The 25,163-nt window shown below is 35.3% G+C and overlaps 4 protein-coding genes and 1 non-coding gene across 11 annotated transcripts; 1 reads left to right on the top strand and 4 right to left on the bottom strand.

Annotated features, from left to right (window-relative positions):
- Window positions 1–7,573: 7,573 nt before the first annotated feature.
- On the top strand, window positions 7,574–13,715 carry LOC108489652 (anoctamin-like protein At1g73020). Of its 3 annotated transcripts, none has more exons than XR_001872038.2 (16): window positions 7,574–8,807; window positions 9,476–9,545; window positions 9,652–9,767; window positions 10,183–10,309; window positions 10,395–10,495; window positions 10,578–10,669; window positions 10,781–10,885; window positions 10,994–11,263; window positions 11,451–11,583; window positions 11,665–11,778; window positions 11,868–11,938; window positions 12,030–12,157; window positions 12,426–12,508; window positions 12,614–12,721; window positions 13,067–13,182; window positions 13,298–13,437. XR_001872038.2 is itself a non-coding variant. In XM_017794333.2 (16 exons), the coding sequence occupies exons 1-16, from the start codon at window positions 8,634–8,636 to the stop codon at window positions 13,451–13,453; spliced, it is 2,007 nt and encodes a 668-aa protein (XP_017649822.1). In that variant the 5' UTR covers window positions 7,577–8,633; the 3' UTR covers window positions 13,454–13,715. The 3 variants fall into 3 exon arrangements, 2 of the variants coding, with proteins under 2 accessions (XP_017649822.1, XP_052876486.1); XM_017794333.2 differs by having other exon boundaries at window positions 7,577–8,807; window positions 13,024–13,182; window positions 13,298–13,715; XM_053020526.1 differs by lacking the exon at window positions 7,574–8,807 and adding an exon at window positions 8,915–8,988 and having other exon boundaries at window positions 13,024–13,182; window positions 13,298–13,715.
- LOC108488957 (uncharacterized) lies at window positions 13,316–14,603 on the bottom strand. The gene has a single exon (XM_017793212.2). It carries the CDS (start codon window positions 14,487–14,489, stop codon window positions 14,133–14,135), a length of 357 nt encoding a protein of 118 aa, XP_017648701.1. The 5' UTR covers window positions 14,490–14,603; the 3' UTR covers window positions 13,316–14,132.
- A 1,029-nt stretch (window positions 14,604–15,632) lies between these two features.
- Window positions 15,633–17,949, bottom strand: LOC108487083 (60S ribosomal protein L28-1-like). Its single transcript, XM_017791313.2, has 4 exons — window positions 17,804–17,949; window positions 17,537–17,689; window positions 16,811–16,974; window positions 15,633–16,140 (listed from the first exon to the last, which is right to left on the bottom strand). The coding sequence occupies exons 2-4, from the start codon at window positions 17,682–17,684 to the stop codon at window positions 16,000–16,002; spliced, it is 453 nt and encodes a 150-aa protein (XP_017646802.1). The 5' UTR covers window positions 17,685–17,689; window positions 17,804–17,949; the 3' UTR covers window positions 15,633–15,999.
- On the bottom strand, window positions 16,519–16,608 carry LOC128282876 (small nucleolar RNA R24). The gene has a single exon (XR_008273228.1). It is a non-coding gene; the product is annotated as a small nucleolar RNA R24 (small nucleolar RNA).
- A 1,030-nt stretch (window positions 17,950–18,979) lies between the features above and the next one.
- Window positions 18,980–24,943, bottom strand: LOC108486902 (uncharacterized protein At1g51745). Of its 5 annotated transcripts, none has more exons than XM_017791064.2 (4): window positions 24,624–24,943; window positions 23,960–24,188; window positions 21,919–22,988; window positions 18,980–20,494 (listed from the first exon to the last, which is right to left on the bottom strand). In XM_017791064.2, exons 2-4 carry the CDS (start codon window positions 24,148–24,150, stop codon window positions 19,419–19,421), a joined length of 2,337 nt encoding a protein of 778 aa, XP_017646553.1. In that variant the 5' UTR covers window positions 24,151–24,188; window positions 24,624–24,943; the 3' UTR covers window positions 18,980–19,418. The 5 variants fall into 5 exon arrangements, 4 of the variants coding, with proteins under 4 accessions (XP_017646553.1, XP_017646554.1, XP_052876371.1 ...); XM_017791065.2 differs by having other exon boundaries at window positions 23,960–24,177; XM_053020411.1 differs by having other exon boundaries at window positions 24,848–24,929.
- Between the last annotated feature and the right edge of the window lie 220 nt (window positions 24,944–25,163).

The raw sequence follows: 25,163 nt of genomic DNA, 5'->3' as shown, positions 1-25,163 counted from the left end.
AGACACAGTGGTTCAATCTGAAGCTCGAGTTTCTATCAGAGCTTACGCATTTCGTGCTCGTGAGGAGACCTCAGCTCTTGATGATATTGTTGGTACATTTTCTATCTTTGATGTCACTGTATATGTATTAATTTATCCTGGGTCGATTCATTCATATATACATACTAAGTTAGTAACGGAAAAAAGTTTACCGGTTGAGTCAACAACATAAATGTTGTTAAAGTAACAAACCTTTTAGACCAAAGTGTCATAGTCAATCTGGTTTACAAGTAATGTCCATTGAAAATTTAGGGTTATAACTTTCTTGTTGATTTGGTGTTACTATCTTTTGATGAGTTTGATGTTATTTTGAGACAAAATTGGTTAATGGTAGATGATGTTGTATTGATTTGTAGTCGAAAATGAATTGATTTGAGATGTCAGAACGGTGAGTTGATTTATGCTAAATCTACTAAATCTGATTGTATTGCAAATATGATTTCGAAATTGTCTACACATAAATTGATCTGGAAAAGGTTGTAACACATTTTTTGATGATATTCTAGATTCCATAGTTTCATAAATGAAAGTTGATCAATTACTGACAATTTTGCGAGTTTACAGATATTTTTCTTGAGGAATTGTTGAGTTTACCGCCAGAGCGAGAAGTCGAGTGTAACACGCCTAACCTATATCCATCGTCGGAATAAGGTTACGGAGTATTACCTGAGTTTTCAGATCAAATATAGTTAACTCATATCATTCACTATTCATATTCGAAATCAAACATAATTAATCATATTGTCCCTTAAATGGGCCATCCATGCCCAAAATACACATTAGAATCAAGTTAGGACTAAATTAAAAACTCATAGAATTTTTCACGAAATTTTAAAATTTTGCCTAGGTGCAGGGGACACACACCCATGGGGCTAGGTTGTGTGCCTCACACTGTAACACCCCATAACCGTAACCCACGCTGGAACTAAATACGAGGCATTATCTAACTCGATCTCATGCACCCAAACGTTCACAAGTTACCCAAACTCAGTCCAATTTAAAACATTTTCAATTTCTACTTTAAACCTCTTGTTATGGGCCTACGAGCTCCTAATCGACCATTGAGAACTATTCGGGATCAACTTGGGCCCTTAAACCATCTATAGAAAATTTATCTGTGGGACATAGCACATGCCCATATAGAAGGGCAACACGCCCGTGTGGCCATTTCAACATGGTCGTGTTGATGGCCCGTATGGCTCACAGGGCCTAAGCAATATAGGGACACACTTGTGTCCTCCACTCGTGTGGAATTTATTCTAAATGCACACCTACAGGGGTTTTCACACGGCCTGGCACACACCCGTGTACCTGGCCCATGTCGTTCACACGGCCATGACATGCCCGTGTCCTTCACAAGGCCATGACACGCCCGTGTCTTAGCCCGTGTGCAAAAACATGGACATTCTGTTTCTGATGTCAGCATCCCCAAAATGATACACAACCAAGGCACACGCTTGTGTGCTAGGTTGTGTCCCTCACATGGCTGAGACACACGGTCGTGTTTCTGCCCGTGTGTTTACTATCATGCATACTGACTTGAAATTTTTACATGTAGGGGACACACGGTCGGACCACACGCCCATAGGGTAGACTGTATGCCACACACGGCCTAGACACACGCCCCTATGTCTACCCATGTGCATAATATAAGGCTATTTACCAAGCCTCTTTACCATCCTTACTTACACAATCTACATATTAATCAACTAAAGCCAATACAAGGCTATCTCATGCAACCACATCAGCCACAATAAACAACATTCTATGAGTGCATTTTACTCATCTATGAAGATAACATCTTTATATATAAATCAAACTGAATATTAACAACCATTCAAGGCTTAATACAAATGAGAAATTTATCTCAAACCAACACATTTGGTCAAATTGATAATGACACAAAACACAAGTCTAGTTACATATACATGCTATATTCAAAAATATAAATCAAACTATACCAAATTCTTCGATTGATAGTGTGATCGATATCTCTGACTTCTGATTATCCTTGAGCTAGATAAGCGGTACTATAAGAAAATGGAAAATGAGAAGGAGTAAGCATAAAGCTTAGTAAGTTGCACATAAATAATTATACAACACAACTTTACCATTCATCAACGGGTTCATAACATACAATTGGGCACAAGCAAAACTTACTCATCAATATTCAGTATACATCGTATATCATAAAAAATTGGGCTCATATTCTATATATACCAAATAGGTACCTGTACCACTCACAAAAAAGTTATAATTTCTTCATTAACTTGAAATCATAACTTTCACTATTGAACCATTTGGAACATTATCAGATATTCATTAAGCCTCAAGCATAGGGTAAGGTGCCGATGCCATGTGCCAGACATAGTCTTACACAGGCTCTAGCATATCTGTGCTAATGCCATGTCCAGACATGGTCTTACACTGACACATCTCGTAACTGATGCATGTCCCAGATATGTCTTACACTGACTTACGTCTCGAGGCCGATGCATGTCCCAGACATGTCTTACACTAGCACTCGTCTCAATGCTGATGCCATGTCCCAGACATGGTCTTACACTGGCTCTCATAATGTGGCCGATGCATGTCCCAGACATGTCTTACACTTGCTCACAATAGCCCATATGTTATGGCATGAATATCCGATTTATTTTCTAGGTTCAAACGGGAACTCTACTATCTCTATTAACATCTTGCTTTCTCAATTCCACAATCAAGCAATTCATGCTATATTAAATTCAAGTACAATTCAACACATACATTAATATTGTAGTTGTACTATTTACATACAACTTACCTCGGATTACAAAATGTGGTGACTAATCGATTTAGTCGATTTGCTTGGCTTTCCCCGGTCTAGGTTCGGATTTAGTATTTCTTGATTTGTGACTTAAAGTTGCTGAAATTTCAAGCTCTTAAAATGCCATTTATTTGCTAGAAATTTCGGTGGTAGAGAAGAAGATGAAAAGGTGATATCCTCTTTCCCTTATTTTATTTCTATTTTAATCAATTTAGCCACCAAACCCACCAAATTTAGACTTTTTGACCAAGTTTGTCTCCTATGGCCGGCCATGCCTTCTTAGAGGGTATATTTTCCCTTTAAAGGCCCCCAATTAAAGGTGCTTGATAATTTAAAACCCTTAGCTATCAATTTAAGACTTTTGCACTTTAGGCGATTTAGTCTTTTTTTTTCAATTGAGCTCACGAATGTCAAAATTAACTCACAAAATTTTTCATACACTAATATAAACATGCAATGACTCCAAAATAATAATAAAATAATTTATTCGACTCTGAACTTGTGGTCTCGAGACCAATATTTTGACTAGGCCATAAATCGGGTTGTTACACATACTATCATGTGACACATCCATGTCTGAAGCCGTGTGGGCATTCAATGTGAAACACACGGCCGTGTTCCAGTCCATGTCCAAATTAGGTTACATATTGACTTAGTCATATGGTCGAGCCACACACCCATGTGCTAGGCCGTGTGAGCATACTGACTTGCATAATTAAAGTGCAGGGTTCACACGGCCAAGTCACACGCCCGTGTGCCAGGCCGTGTGACACACACGGCTGAGACACACGTCCGTGTCTCTGCCCGTGTAAAAATACTTGAACATTCTGTTTTGAAATTTTAAAATGCAGGGGACACATGGCTGAAGCACACACCCATGTACACGGCCGTGTGTCACACACGATTGAGACACACGCCCATGTGGACAAAATAAGGCCATTTCTAAGCCTTATTTCTCACCCAAACTTGTCTTCCACTTACATCAACATTTTATCGCTTTCACCAACCAATTCAAGACATTTAAATCAAGTCAAAACCAAGTCTTAATCTTGACATTTTACACATATAACCAATATACCCTTAGGCTTCCCAATAGATAATTTTATTATTATATCATTCTAAAACTTATACTTACCTAGATACCAAATGCATATATGCATAATCACATTCATACTTCAAACATGATAATTATATATATATATATATCAAAACATGACCATTATAAGTCATTCCAATGGCTATTTACAACCAAACATGTATATGCCAACATTTGACCAATTTAACTTATACATGCCATTATATTCTAATTAAAGTTTAGTATTTATACCAAAAAGAGCTGATGGATAGTGTGATCTTGCTCTGACCCACTCCAACCTTTACGAGCTTTCGAGTACTATAAAATAGAGAAAATAAAATAGAGTAAGCATTGAATGCTTAGTAAGTTCATATAACGGGAAATTGACTTATCATTCATATTCATTTAAAATAAGCATACAAAGTACATCCAAATCAAATTAATCAATAGCCTAACACATATACATCCTCAAGCAAGTTAGTCATATATTTCAAATGCATTTCAAGTAAGTAACAGAGATGCGCTTATCGTATAAATATTTCCATGTATTTTCAAGTAGATACCATTATTAATTCATACAGTCCTTATCCTAACTTATATCAAAACTTTGCTCGTTGAACCTTATGAAATATCGATGGACATCAGGTAGTACACTTGAAGTGTGCAAATCTGTAATTCGTCAATTCATATTCAGGAGTGTTCATAAGAACACTTAAACGGGAAGCACTCTCTCTAGCCATATAACAGGAAGCTTATGTGAGCCATGTATCGTGAAGTTTATCCAGGCTATATAACAGAAAGCTCATAAGAGCCATAATTAGGAAGCTCATGTGAGCCAATAATGGGTAGCTCTGAAAAGCCATTAATCAGGAAGCTCTGGATAGCAATATATCGAGAACTTCAAGCAAGCCATATCGAGAAGCTCACAAAGAGCCTTTAATCAGGAAGCTCACGAAGATCCATATAACAGGACGCTCATAAGAGCTGCGGTGTGTCCATAACATATGCAGGATCACACCCGATCAGGATGCTCCGAAAAGCTATTAACGGAAAGCTCGCAAGAACCATATAACGGGAAGCTCGAGAGAGATAATAACAGGACGCTCTTTCGAGCTATGATGTGTCCGCAACATATGCTGGACTACAACCAATATGGGAAACTTGCATCCATCGATTTTCATTTGTTCAAACGAGACTTAACATTTATCGGGCTTTTTCAGATATTTACTCACTTTCATATACATGGCAATTATAAAATTCACATATATAACATATAATTTAAACATATAAATGTACACAAATTTAATTATACGAACTTACCTTGACAAATGTTCGTGTATTTAAAATCTACTAATCCGATACTTTTTCTTTTCCACGATCTATCTTCATATTTGAGTTATTCGAATCTAATTAAGCTTGCTTGAAATCTTTTCTCTTATCTAAGGTTTCCATGAAAATAATTTGGGGAAGATAATGATATAAGATGTTATTTTGTCGTTTAATTAAAATATCATCTTTTATTTTTTTATCTTTCCAATTTCATCATTTTCTTTATTCAATTTTCCATGGATGACTAAGCATACTTATCTACTAACTTCTCTTGATGGTTTATTTACCATATAAAGACCTCAAATATTGAATTTCATAGCTATTTGATACCTATAGCTACTAGAACTCAACTTTTGCATTTTATGCAATTTGGTCCTTTATTAAATTAGTCATGTAATCGGTAAAAAAAATTTTAACGAAATTTTCATACGACATTCCTATCATAATGTAGATATAAAATAATATTAAAATAATTTTTCTTCCGAATTCGAATTTGTGGTCCGTAAACCACTGTTCCGATTTCACTGAAAACAGGCTGTTACATCGAGTTTGCTATAGAATTAGTGCCAAGGACTGCTCCAATCTCGATTGCTCTATATAGAATGACTCCAACAGAATTAAAAGAATTAAAAGCTCAGTTGCAAAAATTAATCGACAAAAGTTTTATTCAATCGAGTGTATCACTTTGAGGCGCACCTGTTCTGTTTGTGAAAAAAAAGATGGGTCGATGAGATTGTATATAGATTATCAACAATTGAATAAAGTCATGATAATGAGTAAATATTTGTTGCCTCGTATTGAAGATTTTGTTGCCTAGTATTGAAGATTATTTCAATTAGCTGAAAGGTGCTACAATGTTTTTGAAGATAGATATTTGATCTGATTATTATCAGTTGTGAGTTAAACATATGTGCCGAAAACAACATTCAGAACCCGTTATGAACATTACAAGTTTTTAGTTATACCTTTTAGAATGACTAAAGCTCCTATAGCATTTATAAATTTGATGAATAGGGTTTTTCAGCTACATCTCAACAGGTTCATTGTTGTTTTTGTTTATGATATATTGATATGTTATAAAACTGATTCAAAGTGTGCTCAATATTTAAAATCTGTAATACATATGATTTATTAAATTTGGTAAAAATGCTATAGAGGCCCTGTATTAAGTATCAAATTGCATATTATCCCTTTTAGTAAAGAAATGGACAAATTAATCCTTATGCATTAGATCAAAGAGCAAATTCGTCATTTTTTTAAAAAAAATTCATTCATTTCTATTGTTAAAAACTGACAAAATAACAAATATTGACACGTGGCATGTCATTTGTATCTCATGCTGCTGTATAATGACCAACTTTTAACAGTAGAAATGAATAAAATTTTTAACAAGAGGACAAATTCTAGGGTGAAGCCAGAAATTTTTTTTAAGGGGGCCAAAATTAAATTTTAATTTTTGTGATAGCAAAAATACAATTTCACCATTTTAGTAGTCTATATCTTTATAATTTTTAAAGGATTAAATTAAAATTTTGTCATTTTTAGGAGGGACAAAGTGTAATTTCACCTTTATTAATTTAAAATTTTAAAAATTTTAAAGTGTCTAAACGAAAATTTTTTCATTTTAAGGAGAGCCGGGGCTCTTGTCAGCCCCCTAATTAAGTTCATGTTTAATTTACTTTTTGATCTAATATACAGAGACAAATTTACCTATTTTTAAATAGAGGGAGCAAAAATGCAATACTCCTATCAGTGACATTTTTACGCCATAAATTTGTCACCCTCTGTAATTGATAGTTGAACATGTGATCAGCTCAGCAGACGCAACAATGAATTAATTATTAGAAAATTTGAATTAATTGTACTTCAATGATATGGTATTACCATTTTAGCTTATTGTCCAATGAAACTAACCCTGCTTCCTGGAAAGTTCCTGCTGCCTTTTTACTATCACTTGGGATTGCATAACTTATTAATTCTGGTTATTGGTTATGATTTTTATAAAAATCACAATCCAAACTTTTTTTTTTGTAACACTGATCCTCCATCAAAGATAAAGAAGTGTGTTTTTGTACTTCAAAATATGTTGTTAAACAACATAACCAACTAGACGACCGTGATGTTTGAGGAAACCACTTTGAATGGATTGGTTGATTCAAGGAATCTTATCTTATACCAATCCATATGTTAAACCAAGTTAAAAGCATAAGCTATTTAAAGATTGTTTATGTCAGTTTCCATGCTCAGAATGCATATACAACAACAAGAACTGATGTGATCATATGAATGCTCTGCGACTCTGTAAAAGAATACAAATATATTTAAAACCAACACGCATTACTGCTTCAGTGCTTGTGATTCCAAAAAACTATGGTGATGTATGAATCTGGCATATCACTTTCATCTTCATAAAAATCCCACACATTCAACGACGTATATCACCAGCTTCAGGGTAAGTTGCTGCAAAGACACACGCTGAAAATGGATCGGGAATCGGCTAAGTGATGTTGGTATTTTTTGTGTGTATGTTTTTGCAAAAACTAAGAACTGAAACATACATAGAGAGTCGTGCCCCTATGGATGGTGGCTGGCATCATCATTTGGCTCGTTATATTTACATGGTTACGTAGTTCAGACCGGCCTCACCCGAAGATAGGCAAGAACCAAACAAAAGCTAAAGTGCCAAGACACGGATGGACGTGTCAATGTCATGTTAAACCCTCCTATGTGTTTCTCTTTTTTTCTCTCTCTCTCTATTTCTTCCCCCCATTAGCCGACTCCTCAGACACCTTTGCCAAGATTCATTTTTTTAGACTTATGCTATGCTACTTTCCAATATATGTAGATTTGTGCATGTAGTTCTCTTCTATGTATTTATTTATTTTACTTTGGCATTTGAAAAGAGCTTCTTGCCTAGTATTTAGTGCCAGAGAGAGAGCTTGCTTTCCTCACCTCTATTTATTAGGCTAAAAAGGTGAAAAAATAGTAACCAATTTAGGTCATATTTCATGTTGGTGAAAATATATGTCCTTCGAATTGCATTAATCTTTCTTTGATCCCAAACACAGAAAACCCCTTTTGGTTGTTTGGCTTAAAGTAGACACCTTTTTCCTCTGATAGAGAGACCAATTTACCCTTTTGAGCTGATGCTTAGACCCCCCCGCCCTCCCCTTTTTTTTATTCATTACAGCGAAAAGGAAATGTTTCACCTTTCGTTACTTCCGAATGCATTTCCATGGCTGAAAGGGATCCCCAAATAGGTTTGTTTTTAGCTGATTGGAAAGAAGCCACCGCTTCACCTCATTGGTTCTTTTAAGCTACAGTGTCGAGATTCAGGTGCTTCTTTTCTTTCCTTTTTTGGGGGCTGAATTTGGGGTGTGGAAAATGAATGGGGTTCCAGAAGACCTAATTGTTTACGAGATTGCTGTGGTGGTTCCCAAAAGGAACCTCAATGAAGAAAATAAGGGTTATGACTGTGTTGAGGTTCTTGTCAATGAGTTCAGAAATGTGGGTTTGATCGTTGAGAGAGTTCTTGGCCTTTCTGACGAGTTTATCAAGGTTTGATATTTTTCTTTTCTTTTTTGTTTCTTTTTCAAGATTTGAACACTCTACATTGTCTCATGGAGTCGTTTTTTTGTCGCTTTGCATCTATATTTTCTTTAAAATTATCTTAGTTAGTAGTTTATTTTGCCATCTGCTGGTTATTCTCTTTGAAATTATCTACATGACCATAAAAATTGTACTATGTTTCCCCTTTTGTCTCCTACTAAATGTTTTAGCATCTGTGTTGGACATGCAAATATGTAACTATTTCCTTTGTGCAATCCTGGTTTTCTTGGGATATTTTTATTGTATCCTAGTTAATGACAATGGGTTCCTCCAGCGAAAGGAAATTTCTTGGTCCAAAATTACTTGGGTGTTCCTTGTTAGGATTGCTTTCATTTGAGGACTCCCTTTCAATCCTCCTTTCTTTCCTAAAAATATAAGAACTTTAGTAGCTAATTTGCTTTGTAGAGCTGAATTCAACATGTTTTTGCAGTACGGATTGTTATTTGGAAATTTGAATTTATTGCCTTGTCTGTTTTATTGCTCAATTTAGATTACTGTCCAAAGTCATTCATGACTTTGGTTTTTCCCCTTTATTTTTGTTGGATTGTTTCCAAGTGGTTGGGATGGGATATAAAGTAATCTTGAGTAGAGTTGCTTACTACCTATCCTTCTTTCAGCTAGCAGCACCATTAGAGACTCTGGGAAGGATAGCAGCCAAGATGCAGATGAAGAAGACCACTCATATTGGTATAAATTCCTTGGCTTAGATATTGATGGTCGTCCAGTTTCTTTTACTTCATTTCAGTTATCTACTTTCTTTGCTGAAAATTGCTAATGAAGCACTGCACTTCAGGAATTGATTTACAATTTGAATGGGAGGATATCAAAGCTTTTGTACGGCAACCTGATGGCTCATTGTTCAGTTGGTGTGAGCGTTTCCAATGCTACCGTCACCTGATATACGAAATTGTGAGTTAATTTAATGTACCCCCATCTTACGTACTCTCTCATTTCTAGCTCACATTACTTCTTTACAACAGCAAGTCTACATTTAAAGGTCTTCAATGGGAGTCACTAGAATTAACTTTGAATGGCTTCTTTATCTTCTGACACCTCTTTTTTTGTGTTTACCCTAGTGAATTTCATGTTGTTTTACTCAACTATCAGCTCGTGTTTAAAATGAGCAATGGTTGGTTGTTTTCCCTACATTAGTTGTTTTCAGCTGTCAGTGTATGTGATATGATCAATCAGGGTATCTACTGTTTCAATATTTTCTGATGTAGTTAAAGTTATGTGCATATACAAGGATGCGTTGCCCAGTTTGGCTTGAAAAGAAGTCTTTGGATCCTCTTGGAATAACAGTAATCAAATCGAAACTTTACAGGTCAATAAGAAGAATTCAGTCGTAACTTTAAAATTTGATGGCAAAGAGATCCAATGGGAAGCTGGGGAATCATTACTGCAGAGGTTGGAATTGGAAGGAATAGTTAAACAAGTTTTCCCTTTACACGGTATTCTAAGTTAACATTTTCTAGCAAAATTACCTATAGTTCTCATGTTCTCTCAGCCCTGAAGTATGATAAATGTTGTCTATAGATGAAATAAAGAGGAAGAAACTACTGAGGAGTTGGGCATTAAATTGGTGGGACTTTACAGCTCAACCAATTGATGAAATTTATGCATATTTCGGGTCAAAGGTGATTACAAATTCACAGCTAGCTAAGTTTTGCATATCACTTTTGTAGTATATTGCTTAATCAAGGAATCTTCGCATGGTAGATTGCAGTTTATTTTGCTTTTCTTGGAATGTATACACGTTGGATGATTTTTCCGGCTACATTTGGGCTTATCTTGCAGTTGATTGATTTTGGGTAAGCCTCACCATTTCTCTTTCTTCTTGGAAGTTATAATTGTCTTCTCAGTTGTTGAATTGCTTAATCCTTGGTTTTAATTTAATTGCTTGTGTGTAATGATTTATCCAGATCATTAAAATTACTAGTATTCCCTGCTTTCTTCATAAGCATAGTATTGTGGGCTGTGTTGTTTTTCCAATTCTGGAAACGTAAAAACTCTGCGCTTTCAGCCAGGTAAACCGATTTCATATAACTATAAGGTCACCTCTCCGAATATTGGGCATGTTTCTTCGGCCTTTCTTATGTATTTCTTCTCTCTCTCTTTCTGTCCGGGTGAGGCAGGTGGCATCTTAATTTTTCTGTCAGCACAAGCGAAGGATACAAATTATCTGGGAGGGAGTGGAACTCACTGCAGCCTCCCCTGGAACTAGTAAAAAATTCGGGAATTGATAAAACGAAAGAGAAAGAAGCATTGCAAAGATATGAATGGTTTGGCTATCTCAAACGATTTAGAAATGATGTCATCATTATTTTGAGTATCATTTGCCTCCAATTGCCATTTGAGTTGGCTTATGCTCATCTCTACGAGGTCCTCAAGTCTGATATGGTGAAGTAAGATTCTACACTTCTCTCCTCTTTTTTTTTAAAAAACTTGAATCAAAAATGTTATGCTTGATTAATAGTGTTAATTTATTTCCCTTGGCAGCTACTTCATTCCCTGTTAGGGAACTTCCTTTTTCTCATATGCTGATTAAATCCACAATGTTTTACTTTATGTGTGTCATGCTTTTGGTTTCAGGTTCGGGTTAACTGTGGTTTATCTTCTTGTAATCCAGTATTTCACAAAGATCGGGGGAAAGATATCAATCCGACTCATTAAGCATGAAAACAATGAAAATACTGAATATCAGGCTGACAGCTTGGTCTACAAAGTATGAATAGGAAGTGATATCATTCGGTTTTCCTTTTTTCTTGTTAAGAATTTTATTTGACAGATAACAGTTATGTTTCAGGTGTTTGGTCTTTATTTTATGCAATCATACATTGGTGTTTTTTATCATGCCCTTTTACATCGCAACTTTATGACCCTTCGCCAAGTGTTGATCCAGCGTCTGATACTTTATGAGGTGAAGACAATCATTGGCTATCATTACTTTGTACTAATACCTTGCAACTTTCTGGACTCAAATGTTTTTGAACTACACAATGTTATTAGGTCTTAGAAAATCTGGTGGAAAATTCTTTGCCTTATCTGAAGTACAGCTATAAAAAGTATAGAGCTGTTAGGTAAGACTTTGTGATTCTGTGTTTACAATGTATTTTAGCTTAGGGTACCGCTTAAGTTTATGTTTCATTCTAACGCATCTCTATTGTTAAGAAACAAGAAAAAACGTGAGAAAGGCTTGATTGGAAAGATCCAATTCGCTACCAGGGTGGAGAAAGAGTACTTGAAACCCACATATTCTGCAAGCATTTCTGAGGAACTGGAAGATGGGCTGTTCGATGGTAACGTGCAAAACATGGAGTACTGAACTAATAGTGCTGTCAGAAAATTAAGATTAACTATTTCTTTGTTTGTCTTTCTCATTAGAATAACTTTTTCATGCGAAAATTAGTTTACTTTATGTACCTACCTCTAGTTCTTGCCTAGAATAAGATCTTTGCCATAGATTCGAATATAATCATAAATTTCAATGAACTTCTCATTCCAATTTGTTATTAGATGTATAAAGGTAGATATTTCTTCTACTTAATGAGAATTCAAACTCTGCAGATTTTCTGGAGTTGGCACTGCAGTTTGGAATGATCATGATGTTTGCCTGTGCGTTTCCCCTTGCATTTGCTTTCTCTGCCTTGGTATATATAATGCTTTTAATGGTGCTTTCGCATAATTAAAATTATGGTTTGGTGTTGATTTCAGGTTTAATAATGTAAACTAAAACTTGATATTTTGATGTATAGAACAACATTGCAGAAATGAGAACAGACGCCTTGAAGCTGCTTGCCATGTTGAGACGGCCTGTTCCACGAGCTGCCGCTACAATTGGAGCTTGGCTTAACATTTTTCAGGTATTTTTACTTTAAAAAATGCCAATCTTTGATTAGCCATCACAAGCAAGCCAAATGTCTTGACTAAGAGAACTTTGCCTTTTGCTTCCAAATCTGCTTTTAGTGATCCTTGATTCTTATCCTGATTCCTGAAATACTAGGTAGCTGAAGTGCATAGCAATCATGGCTTGTATATGTGTGTGTGTATGTGTGTATTAATGTAAACCAATCTCTGCATACTTATAGAATAAGTTATGCAATAGGCTATTATATTCTTTTTGCTCTTCAACACTCACCATGGTATTTACGAATTTGAATTTCAGTTCCTAATATTGATGTCAATATGCACCAATTCTGCACTTCTAGTATGGTTATACGATCAGGAAGGAAAATGGAAACTTGAGCCTGGCCTTGCAGCCATTCTTGTAATGGAGCATGTTCTGCTATTGATTAAATTTGGGTTCTCCCGCTTTGTCCCCGAGGTATCTTCTCTTAGTCTTAGCATGTATTTGCTTGTTTTTACATAATCATCTATAATAAGCTAAATATAGTTGATCTGAAGAACATACGAAGCACTAACCTCTTTTTCCATATCAGGAACCTGCTTGGGTGAGAGCAAAGCGAATGAAGAACGCGACACAAGCGCAAGACATGTGTTCTAAACAGCTATTGAGGACCATATCTGGGAGAGAAAAGGCATTTGGTGGATATATTAGAAGAAAGAAACCTGTTGGAACAAATAAAACTCAATAATGCAGAAACCAGTGACTGTGGTATCCAAGAGTCCCATCAAGCTCGTTGCCTGTTGAAACATAACAACATCAAAGGCCACGCTTCTATCAATTATCAAGCTAAGCCCTGTTACAAAGATGTATAGATTTTGGTTTTCCTCGTCTTTTTTTCATTTTTTTGGTGTAAATTCTAGTAGTAGCAACAGTTTTTTCCTGGGATTCTCTCCAACTGTCTATTTATCTTCAAATCAGTTGAATCTCAAATCAAGTGTTTTTTTGGCAAATTTCTTTTCGTTTAATCATTTCGAAAATAGTCTATCCAACCAATGAAATAAACATTAACATTACCGTGCACTGCAATAACTTTCTGCTTAATTTATCCATCATTATTATCATCATATTCTCAATGAATTTTAACAAAAGAAATGCAATATTTCAGGCAAATAAGAATCAGAAGAAACTATGTACATAAGAATCCAAGCCAGGCATCCGCTCTGATTAAAAAAAAAAAACTATATACAAGGAGAACAGGTCCTGAGCCTTGCTCTTGTACCCTGAAATTTTTGACATAATTTATCTATAAGTTTTGCCTTGTTGAACTTGATATTGCTCAAAGATTTGAACCCATTTTTGCATTGGATGTGACCTGCCAATTCTCACCATCTCGGATGTACAATTCTTCAACCTCAAACTAGCCATGGCTATGGCATGTGATGAGAGCTCTGAGAGCTCCCGTGTCGCCGGTAACTTCTCCCGGAGCTCCCGAAACTACCACTAACTTGACGAGCATACGCCACCACAGCCTTAGCCCATCTCTTGATCTCAGCCTTGAGTTTGTTCGAATCAAGGTCGTTTAATGATGATACTGGTTCGACCGAAACCTCCTTGAAGGAGAAACAATGGTTAAAGCATCTGCGCTTTGTGTTAGTATCCATAACGTTGCTCTTGACGGCTTCGTTTCCATTGGTAAGAGCAAGAGTTTTCTTGACAGGCATGGTGTGTCGTATGGGGGAACCAAAAAAGAAGGTTGGACTTGAAATGACTGCTTTTGCAGCCATTGCTGAAGCATTTTATAAGGTGGGGGGTATTGAACTTTGATAAGTAAGGAGGGTATTTGAGAACGTGCAGCAAAAGATTTCCTTTTGACTTGGAAATTTTCAACATTCTTGCAGTTGTAGATAGATTCTCATAAGACTTTGGTTTATGTATAATAAAAGCGTGTTGAGTAACCTTAACATGGATGTACACTTCAAAATTATCCAAATTAGTAGAAAAAATTAAGTCTTTAAGGTCTTTTTATGATTATTAATGAAACACTAGCATCAATGATGAAAATGGACCAAATAGTTACTGTTTGACAAAGAAATTGACTTGACCGACGATAAAATCTAAAATAAAATAGTTTTATTATTATTTTTGTAATTAATGGAATTCAATTTTATTTATTTATTTAAGGATTCAACCCATAATTAATTTATTGAATCATTTGAATTAAAATCGAAAACTTTGTAGATTTAACTTAAATAATATCTTGATGTGAAAAAGGTTTTAGAATATAAAATATGAGGTGTAGCTGGTACGCACTAAATTATTAGTTCCTTGAAAGGTGTAATTTTGATTAGAAGTGGTGGGTATTGAGCTTAATCAATGGTTGTTGATATACTTGATAACCAAGTCGCGGGTTAGTGTATAAGACCCTAAAAACCAACAAATAAACAAATTATATACTATATATCCACAAGTCAATTATCCAACAAATGGATGTTTAAATAAAATTTCCATACGAGTCTGGTTGCCCAAAATGGTAGTAATCTTAAAATTTTCTGCTGATTTTGGATTTCCAAGTGTAGGCATATTCTTTGGTAGGGATTATTATTATTAAGATGAGTTACGACACCGCATGATTGACTCTCCAAATTAGTTACTGATGCAAGTTAAAATCATAGAAACCCAGTTTTCTTATTATTAATTAGCCAAAGCACGGCTCTCCAAATTAAACATTAAATTTATGGGTAGGTAAAGATATGCATACACATGCCGTAGATTGACATTATAAACATCGCCATCCAACTTTGGACATTTAACCAAACTTGGCTTGCGTCAATTAACGACAGTTTACAAATGGAAATTGGATTTGATTATTTGGATACGAAATACAAATATAAGTCAAACTTATAATCTTGGCTGAGATATAATAAAGGTTTATGTAACACTCCTCAAACCTTTAAAGTATAGATATTACACAGTTTAAACCCAGATATAACATGTCTGTTTAGCACACAACTAAAAATTATTTGTATATGCCAAGGGGACAGGCGCAAATTGTATGCTATGTTTTCAATGCCAAAGGAAAATGCTAAAAATTACCATGTTATAATTCAGAAATCAAACTGGCAAAAGGACCATGAATCTCTGCTTCAAAAATCTAGACACCGAATCCACCACCCCAGCTACAACCATGGTTGACAATAACACAATTTCAAAATTCCGTAAAACAATTAAAAAAAAAAAGGGGGGTCTGTCTAGAACAACGGAAACCGCAGCTCAATACAACTTAAACTGTCTAGCTTACTTCCTGCCATGGATCTTCAAGGCTTGTCTGTTCCTCTTCTTGACACCAGATTTGGCAACTTTCCGACTCCTATGCACAGCACTCAGCCTTGCAAGGGCTGCTTTGGTTAAGTCTGGCCTGTAGTAGTTGTCTGTCACCTGTGATTATTTGAAACACAGAGCATTAGAGGGGAGGGATCTCGTAACCTAATTATAACAGAGACTAGATATATTGTTTAAAACAATATCATTGGAAATTAAAATAGAATCTCAAAATATCATTGGCAACTAGAACAAAAGGATTTAATGAAAAGAATTTTTTAATATCATTGTAAATCTATATGAATCTAATAGCTTCCAAGAGAAACAGCGGGGAAAAGGGGGAATGATGGTAAAACAGGAAGGGACTTGAATCAAAGAACAAGCATGACATAAGCTAGCTACATGCACTTGGAAGGGATCAAATTGAGCACGTATACATACAATTATGTCCAAAACTAGCAATATAAGCATAGAATATGCACTGCTTAAACATTGGAAGCTCAGAAGCCAAGCGTAACAAGTAAATTTCATAGAAGAATCCAATAAATAGATCCTTCTTACATGTTATTGCTTCATCACTGCAAGATAAAAACTCACCTTTAAACAAAGCAATCCAACAACTTTTACTACTCAGCTAAGAACTAATATTAAACAAGCAAAAGAAGAAAAGCTTTCAACATCATTTTTAAGAAAAGAGAAAAGCAACTTTTCCACTTCAAAATGAGTCAATTACCAAAAGCAAGCTGGAAAAATAATAGACAGACATCACAAGGCTCTTCCTATATACCTGGTTTTTGACAGCCTTGGCCATCCTGGGAAACTCCTTTTTCATGGCAGATTTGTGAAGCAAGGTAGACGGTTTGTTCTGCTTCTTAGTCTTGGTGGTAGCTAGTAGCACAGACTGGTCTTTTCCCCCACTCTGAATGGTGACCGTTTTCTTGTTTGCCAACCCTAAATTACACATATCAAGCAAATGACAAGTCAGATTAAAACCCAATGGACGTATTTGAATGTTTAGAATCTGTGCAAAGTCAAGGAACTAAACAATATATATATATGATACACACGACATCATCACTTGTACAGGTGATAAATTCATGTTTCCCACTTGTAACCATTATTAACATATTTACAAATTCTTTGAGTTACACGTCAATTGCAATTTCCCACCTCAGCCAAATCATATTTTGCTCAGGTTAAGGTAAAGTGTAAAATATCAGTTTCTCTAAAAAGCAAAATCAATGTAAGGAATAAAAAAAGGAAGAGCAAAGAATATATTACATTAAAAAATACCCAAAATTAATCTTCCCATTCTCTCGATAATTAGCAAGCATTTACACACTAATCATTTGCTTATGCTGATAATATTATTGCCATCTCCCTTTTACTCAGTGAAAGGAATAAGAAAGAGAAAGAAAATAGCTACTATATCATTTTTTTATCAATAAACCTGAGATCAATCTTCGAATCAACAACAAAATAAAGGAAGGAAAATTTCGGATCAAAAGAATACCAGAGTATTTGTAGGAGTTGAGATTGTAGAGATTGTTGGGCTCTTTGCTGAACTGAAGGGCAGCAGTTCCTCTTCCGAACTGCTTCACCAAAAAACAATTGTTCTTCTTCACTACCTCCCAAATCAACTGTCCTGGAACTGTCGCCATTTTCTCTGCAACAGATCCACAAAAAACCCAACTCCCTTAGTAAGATTTAAACACTCTAAAACAAATCAAACAAAATCAAGAATAAACTAATAACACTGAGACAAGAATAGGAAAAGGACCTGTTGATTTTTAGGGTTTATAATAGGAAGAGGGAAGCCGCAGCGAAAACGTAAGAAATCTGTCAAATTTAAGGGATTCGTTTTAGGGTTCCTTTCTAAGGTTAGAAGGTTGAGTTTTGGGCCTCAGTTCGTGGTGGAAAAGCCCAACTACTTTTGGGAAGCTTGGATTAAAAATATAAATTTTGGAAAGTAGATTAAAAATATTTTTAAAATGTAGTTAAAAAACTGACAACGATTTGTGACCTTGGTATCCCCAAGTTCAAGTTTAGGATGTGTTCCCTTCAAAAAAGACTAATTATGTTATATGTATTTTTTATCCATATTAGTATTTAAATTTAATAATTAAACTAATTTTGGTCTATGAGTTTAAAAATGTAAAAAATTTAATGATGTGGTACTATGTGATTGTTCTATATCATCACTTTAAAAGTGAATCTAATGTCATAACAAAATCTAGATGTCACATCATCAACTTTTTATATTTTTCTAATTTTAAGGATAAAATGGATATAGTTATCAAATTCAAGTACTAATTTGAAAAAAATACTAATACTAAAATGAATCTAGTTGCTAAGAGACCACAAATTACTCTTTTTTAATAGTATTAACAATTAAATCTAAATCTTAAATACACTCCAAATCCTTGTTTAATCCGATGCTTTTCTTTCAAAGAAAATACTGTTAAAATTTTTCTATTAAATTAATATTTTTAAATCATTTTTATATGCCTATCAAATGATTTTTTTATTTTAAAATATCTTACTAACAAATTTAATAAAAATATAATAATATTAACGGTTAAATCTAAATTTTAAAAATTCGAAATTTAAATTTTTATTGAGTGAATTGTCAAATATAATTTCTTATAGATAGATAGATTACATAACTCTATGTCAATTTCAACTGAAAAAGAAAGGAATTATTTTCAAATGATTTCTTTTCTATAAAAATATTCAAAGGATACATAATGAATAAGCTACAAATTTTGTGTTTCCTTTTCTTTTCTATGTATTCTTCTGTTTATTTTAATCAAATATGAAAACTAATTATCTTATAACTTTTGAAAATCATATATATAGATATATATTACACAACTGATTTTTCAAATTTATTAATTAAATAAAACAAAAATAGAGGAAAGAAGGAAAATTGGAATAAGCAAGAAAAAAATCTGAATTTCCAAAAACAAAACAAAATTGAAAAAAAGAGGCTATGGGAATTGGAATAAATTACCAAATCGAAGTCCCAAAGCCACAAAAAAGAAAAAAGAAAAAAATTGTACAACTGCCAAAACTTGGGTTATTCAGCCCTTAATCAACCTGATTCCAAGATGCTTTCTTTTGTTTTTAAATCCCAATACTAAGTCATGGATATTACCTAATGCCTCCTTTACACTTCCAACTAATGTTACATTTTCATATATACAAAGCCAGGGAAGACTCCTTGCTCTTCATCCTTCATTGGCTTTACCTGTTTCCTTCTACAACAAACCCAATCTCATTTGTTCTACCTGTTGAGTACAATGCACGCTGACCATGCTAAATGGTAAGGCTTTTAAAATGAACCGCCTGCCTGGTTCTATACTCCAATATTCAGTATGGCTTAGATCACTTACTCATGAATTGCTTGACGTTAATGATCGGTGCATTGGCCTTGCTGAGCCGTTCAATGCTTCGTTTATCCTGCTGAAGACTAACTTTAGAGGGATGCAAGCTATTACAGGACCTTTGGGCTTCTCCGCTACGGGTTTCCTCAAACCCACACCTAGCTTCTGACCCGTCAATGAAGACAATTTCCGAATCTTCTTAGACAACAGTCCCGATTTCTTTACTTTTGCTGATTTACGTGGTGGGAATTGCGATTGCAATTTTATATGCTTTCTAGGGACTCGTCCACCTGAATTTTGCTTCAAGGAATGGTCAACTTCGGTGCACTCCACAGCAGCTTCTTGACTCGGATTGTCATAGTAATCATCATTCAAAACCTCAACTGTTAGAGGGTGACCTATTATGGCTTTACCATTCAGTTTACTCATGAGGGAAACTAATGGAACATGTTGTGGCCGATAGTTAGCTTTCACGTCAATCTTAATATCATATAATGATGAATCAGCAGAATAAGTTTTTCCAGGGAAATTTGTCGTCTGATATCTGGGGTTTATGGTATAGCGTGACTGACGGTATGGAAGCGACCTTTGAGGGTTCCCGGAACTATCAGGGAGTACTTTCGCCTCCACTATTGGCCCTCTCCCGTGAGGCTGCCGAGACATGGACTTCCAGTCCCCAAACCCATTAAGCTGATCTTCAACAACTGGCTTAGACTTGGATTGAGAGGTGCAAGTGTATGGATCACCTGACCTATCAACACCATTGAAATCAACTTTCTGATTGGAGCCCAGAGAAAATCCATCCAAGTGCTCTGTACTTGCCAAAAAAGTATTTGGTTCATCAACCATGTCAGCAAGTTTTCCAGGGTTGTGTCTTTGTTTTTCACTTATTTGTCTCGATTTCCTCTTTCCTTTTAACTGCCACTCTGCAGTGCCTTTCTCTATCCTCTGGCTAATACAAGTTGCCTGCACATCTACTGATCTGGTATAACCAGACTCATTATGTCCCTTCATTTCAGCTTCCCTTCCCAAATTACCAACTTCAGGTGTCTCAGATGAACAAGATACAAATATCGGAGAAAAATCTGTCAGAATCAAGTGAACTATCAGTCTCCATAGAGGAAAATGTAAAATGTATGGTGGCAAAACAGAAGAGAGAGTAGAAGGTTAAGGAATCAAGTTCAGGAAGAGAATGAATACGCATCTAGTCATCACAAATTGGGGGGTTTTACAATAAAAACCTATAAATGAAACAATCCCATAATGAATACTTTCTTAAGCCACATATATCATCAGACCATGCACTTAAATCGACATCTTCACATTTGAAAAATGAAGAACGAGCAGATGAAAACATTGCAAGAAGAAAGCAGATCCAGAACTAAACTATTTCGAACTGAAATGGTTGAGCCATAAACAAATTATGGTAGCAAAGGTGCACGGCAAAAGAAAGAAAAGAATTCCTTAAAGGGAATTTAAACTCAAGCCCCCAGGCAAATGTTGATTCAACAGGGACTTCTAGCAGGACCATTGAAGTTATCAGTCCAAATTATGCCCTCTATTACCATTCAGTTTTCAGTTCAGCTCCTTATTGTGTGATAGCACAAACATCAATGTGTTTAGCTTCCAATCCAGTCACATGCTGACTCAATTTCTGCAGTTAGAGATATCTCATGTCCTTATATCCCCAACCAATAAGAAGAGTAATTTAGCAAATATCCAACCTTATCATTAAGTACAGTTCAAAATCTTATCCATGCCAAACAATACTCAGCATAATTAGTCATCCAAAAGATCATCACAGATTGGTCCAACTCATTAGTTAACCTGGAAGAAGTTGTACACTAGAAAACATATGCATTCTGTCTTAAAAAAGCACATTTAGATCAGACAATATAACACTTCTAACACTATAGTGCACCTTGTACCCTTGAGAACACTAATCCAGACATAATTCGCTTCCGATTTGGCTACTTGTACAAAATTTTGATAGCTGAACAAAAAATTTGAATAACTAAAGCAGTTGACAAACAGTTGGTCCAAATGTTCAGATCATAAACATGCTCAGGTTTGTGTATGTGAGTGTGTATCCATACATGCACGTTAAAGGGTTTCTAAGCCAAACACAAGACAGAAGTTATGCAGTTTACAAAATATATGCATATTACATACACAGACACACATGCACACATACATATGCATAGATATCTAACACCAGAACATAAAAGTCTTATTAAGGACCAAAGATAACCAAAGTAGCAGAGAACTCACCACAACAAAAGCTAAATGCAGACAGGAATATCCAAATAAAGCACAAAAAACTAACATATGCAGACACATGACATAAACAATAACAATTAATGAAATAACAAATAATCTAAATAGCCTGCAGATGGTTTATCTTCACCAAAAAACGCTATAGTTTATCTTCAACAAACAATAACAATAACATGACATAAACAGTAATAATAAGAAACGCTATAGTTTACAAATGTTTAAACCATAATACCTGCAGATGGTTTATCTTCACCAAAAAACGGCACATCAAATAGCCTGTCTGAAGATTCATTCTCAGCCAACTCTTGTACGCTGAATATTTCTCTGTCTTTTGTCTTATTATTAGTCTGAGAAGCATCAGCATCAGCAGCATGTTCTGAAACATTTAAGGAGACACCATTCTCACATGAAATTCCAGTACTGTCTGAGTTGTTATTGCTGCTGTTGTTAATTACTGCAGAAATACTTTTGCGTGATTCATTAGAATCCATTCCTGAAACCTTGCTGTCAGAAAGTCCCCTAAGGGGTGAACTACTTGAACTTGGAAGTTCATCACAAGAAACTGGAACTGACACCATAGCAGTACTCTCCAAAACCTTGGTCAATGGTCTCCGGCGATTTTTCCTTTTTAGGAATTCATTAACATTTGCCACTTGAGATCTCTTTCTTTTTAGTGATGATGAATGGTTTCTGCTACCATTTATGGGACCTCCATTAGACAGGCTGTTGTTAGTGTTTGGTCCACAGAATGAAGCATTCTCTTGTTGAACTGACTCGAGCACCCCTGTGGCCTGAGCTTTTCTTTTTGATCCTACACCCATGCCTAGATCCTCTAGTCCTTTCATTCGTTTGATTCCTTCTGCTCCATCATCCTCTGAATCATTTGGGGTTTTTCTTCTCTTTACCAGCATAGAGCGCCCCTTAGTACCATTAATAAGATTTGTCTCTTCAAAGGATATGCCAGACTGTGATAATTCTGGAGCTGAATTAGAGCCATCCTCAGATCCACTCATTTCATCATCACTTTCTTTCCCAGAACGTGACATGTTAGGTGACTCTTTGGCTGAACAACCTTGATCACCACCAGATCTATCTTTTCTAGAGAAATAATCAGGATGATCCTTGCCTAAACGGGCGCTCTCAATCTCAAGAGCATGGAGAATTGCATCTTCTCTTCGAGCATATTTCACTGCTTTCTTGCTAGAATTTGCTGCTGAAGCTTTTGCTTTCTCGATACATTCATTATATTCTCCACAGCGGAAGGCCTTCACCCGCTTTGACTTTTCAAGATTATACCAGTCCCTAAAGCCAAAAAGACAATGAAATTTAGCCAACAAAGTTAAGCAATAAGAAGCCAAGCCAAGCATGGTAATTTCCTTCTATTCAAGGTTGATGAGTGATTGTTGACTGAAAGTCTTCCTCTCATTCATTATTTCAATCTTCAGAGACCAACAATTCTAGACATCTTTTTTATCAGGATGAAAAGGGGTTCAAACTTAAATCATTCTAGAAACTAAAAAAAGAAAATGCAGCATCAAAAAGTGCTTTACTCATAACACATTCAGCATTGAACAAGGTTTAAGATAGACAAGATGGGGGATATTAAGGTAAAACCTTGAATCTAAATCACAAAAATCTAGAAACGAAAATAGCATTCATCTCTACAAATCTAGGATAATTTCAGTATTTTTCTCTAGAATTTATACATAACCTCAAGGTTACAAGCTTTAGTGATAATAGCAACAAGAGATGGATAAAACCTCTACTATTGTGTGACGGAACAAACACTCACCTACTGAACTGATTTTGATATTTATCTTTCAAACCTAATTAACCAATGCCTATACACACGACTGTATTCAAATGACCGAACCAGCTGAGTTAAAAAGTTGACTGACAGCACAAACAACGTGAACAAGGCACCAAAGCAAACAAGCAGGCATTTTAATGTAATGTGAATGTTGAACTTTCCACCATTCATGGCCATAATAATCACTGATATGAACAAGAAAGTGCATCATATAGTCTGCAACATTCTTTCAAAACGGGACCAATATATACATACATATGTATGTATAAATATATTTATCGTCTGCAAGAGTTTCCCCTTGTTGATTAGCAACATAAAAAAATGGTTCCAGAACTATAAAACTACTAAGCAAATAAGCTTGAAACAGAAGAACTACTACAATGACTCACCAACAAGAATGCAAGCAATTACACCTACCCAAACAAGTACAAAAGTGATCAAAAGATTAAAAAATTGGACTCACACGCTTGCATCTTCACGACCAAGAAGCTTAACAGGAGTACCGGATCTTGGAGAAACTAAATAACCCTCAGAGAGTTCATCAAGGCCCATAATCCGACCCGGCCACCACGAACCGTTTCTGCGTCGAACCCAAACCAAGCCACCGACCGACGCATCAATGCCCTTTATGTTGGGCTCATCGGGGCTCCCCATCAGAACCCCCCTCCAAAAAAAATCCTCCTGAAAGTGTTCTAAAAAAAATCTGATCTTTAGAAGTCAATCCTTAAACTCCGTTTTGAGGCAGACCCAATACTCTAAAATTACCAAAAAAAAGTTTAAGGCTTTATGCTTCAACAAATGCATACACCCTTTTAGACCTGGTAAAAAAACCATAAAAAAAGAAGCTTAATCCTACACGCAACTAGAACCATCAAAGAAACAACTAAAAACCCATAAACCCAGAAAAAGAGAAAGGCGTAAAAGAGAGATAAAAACCTAGAATAGAACAAGTTTATGCAGGAAAAGGATCTATAGATGCTTAAGACAAAAAACCCAGTTTAAACAAAACTGAAAAAAAAGATCTGAGGAACTTTGTTGTTTTCTTTCTTGTTCAAAATTACTCTGTATGTTTCCCTTTCCGCTATTTAATTAATTATCCATAATTTTCTGGGTTCTTCTTTCTATACCTGAAAATACTGGTAAGTGCTGTAACTTCACTTTTTAACCATCAAAGATTTCAGTGGGTTTTCTTCTTCTTTTTTTTCTGCAGTATTCACACAGGGGTGTAGAAGGATGGGAGAAAGAAATATAGGAGAAGAAAGTTATTTTTTTTAATGAAGAAAACGAAGAATGCAAAGGGCTTCTGTTTGGACTATGAATCATCAAAATTAAACTTAAAACTAAAACGAACCTTTTCTTGCCCTTTGGCTTTTTTGGTTGAAATGTAGGAGAAGGGAGAAAAGAAAAAAAAAATGGTCATACTAAAAATCGGCAAGTGAATTGTTTTAGAGGTACTTTTATTGTGCACGTTAGCAACATATGAATGTTTTTGAGACCGTTGATTAACATTTGTTGGTGAAATCAAACGGTGTTTATTGCATTTATATTTGAGGAAGATTAAGAAGCATTCAATTAATTACTGTTTTCTGTGCGTAGGGGTTTTTGGGTAAAGAGATTGTCATACTATCGATTGTACACAGAGTTAAAAAGTATAGCTGATAATGGGC

The sequence above is a fragment of the Gossypium arboreum genome, chromosome 10, assembly GCF_025698485.1.
Source record: "Gossypium arboreum isolate Shixiya-1 chromosome 10, ASM2569848v2, whole genome shotgun sequence".
In the NCBI taxonomy this organism is placed as follows: domain Eukaryota; kingdom Viridiplantae; phylum Streptophyta; class Magnoliopsida; order Malvales; family Malvaceae; genus Gossypium; species Gossypium arboreum.
Note: the sequence above shows the minus strand (reverse complement) of the source record. Positions and strands in the feature narration are given on the sequence as shown.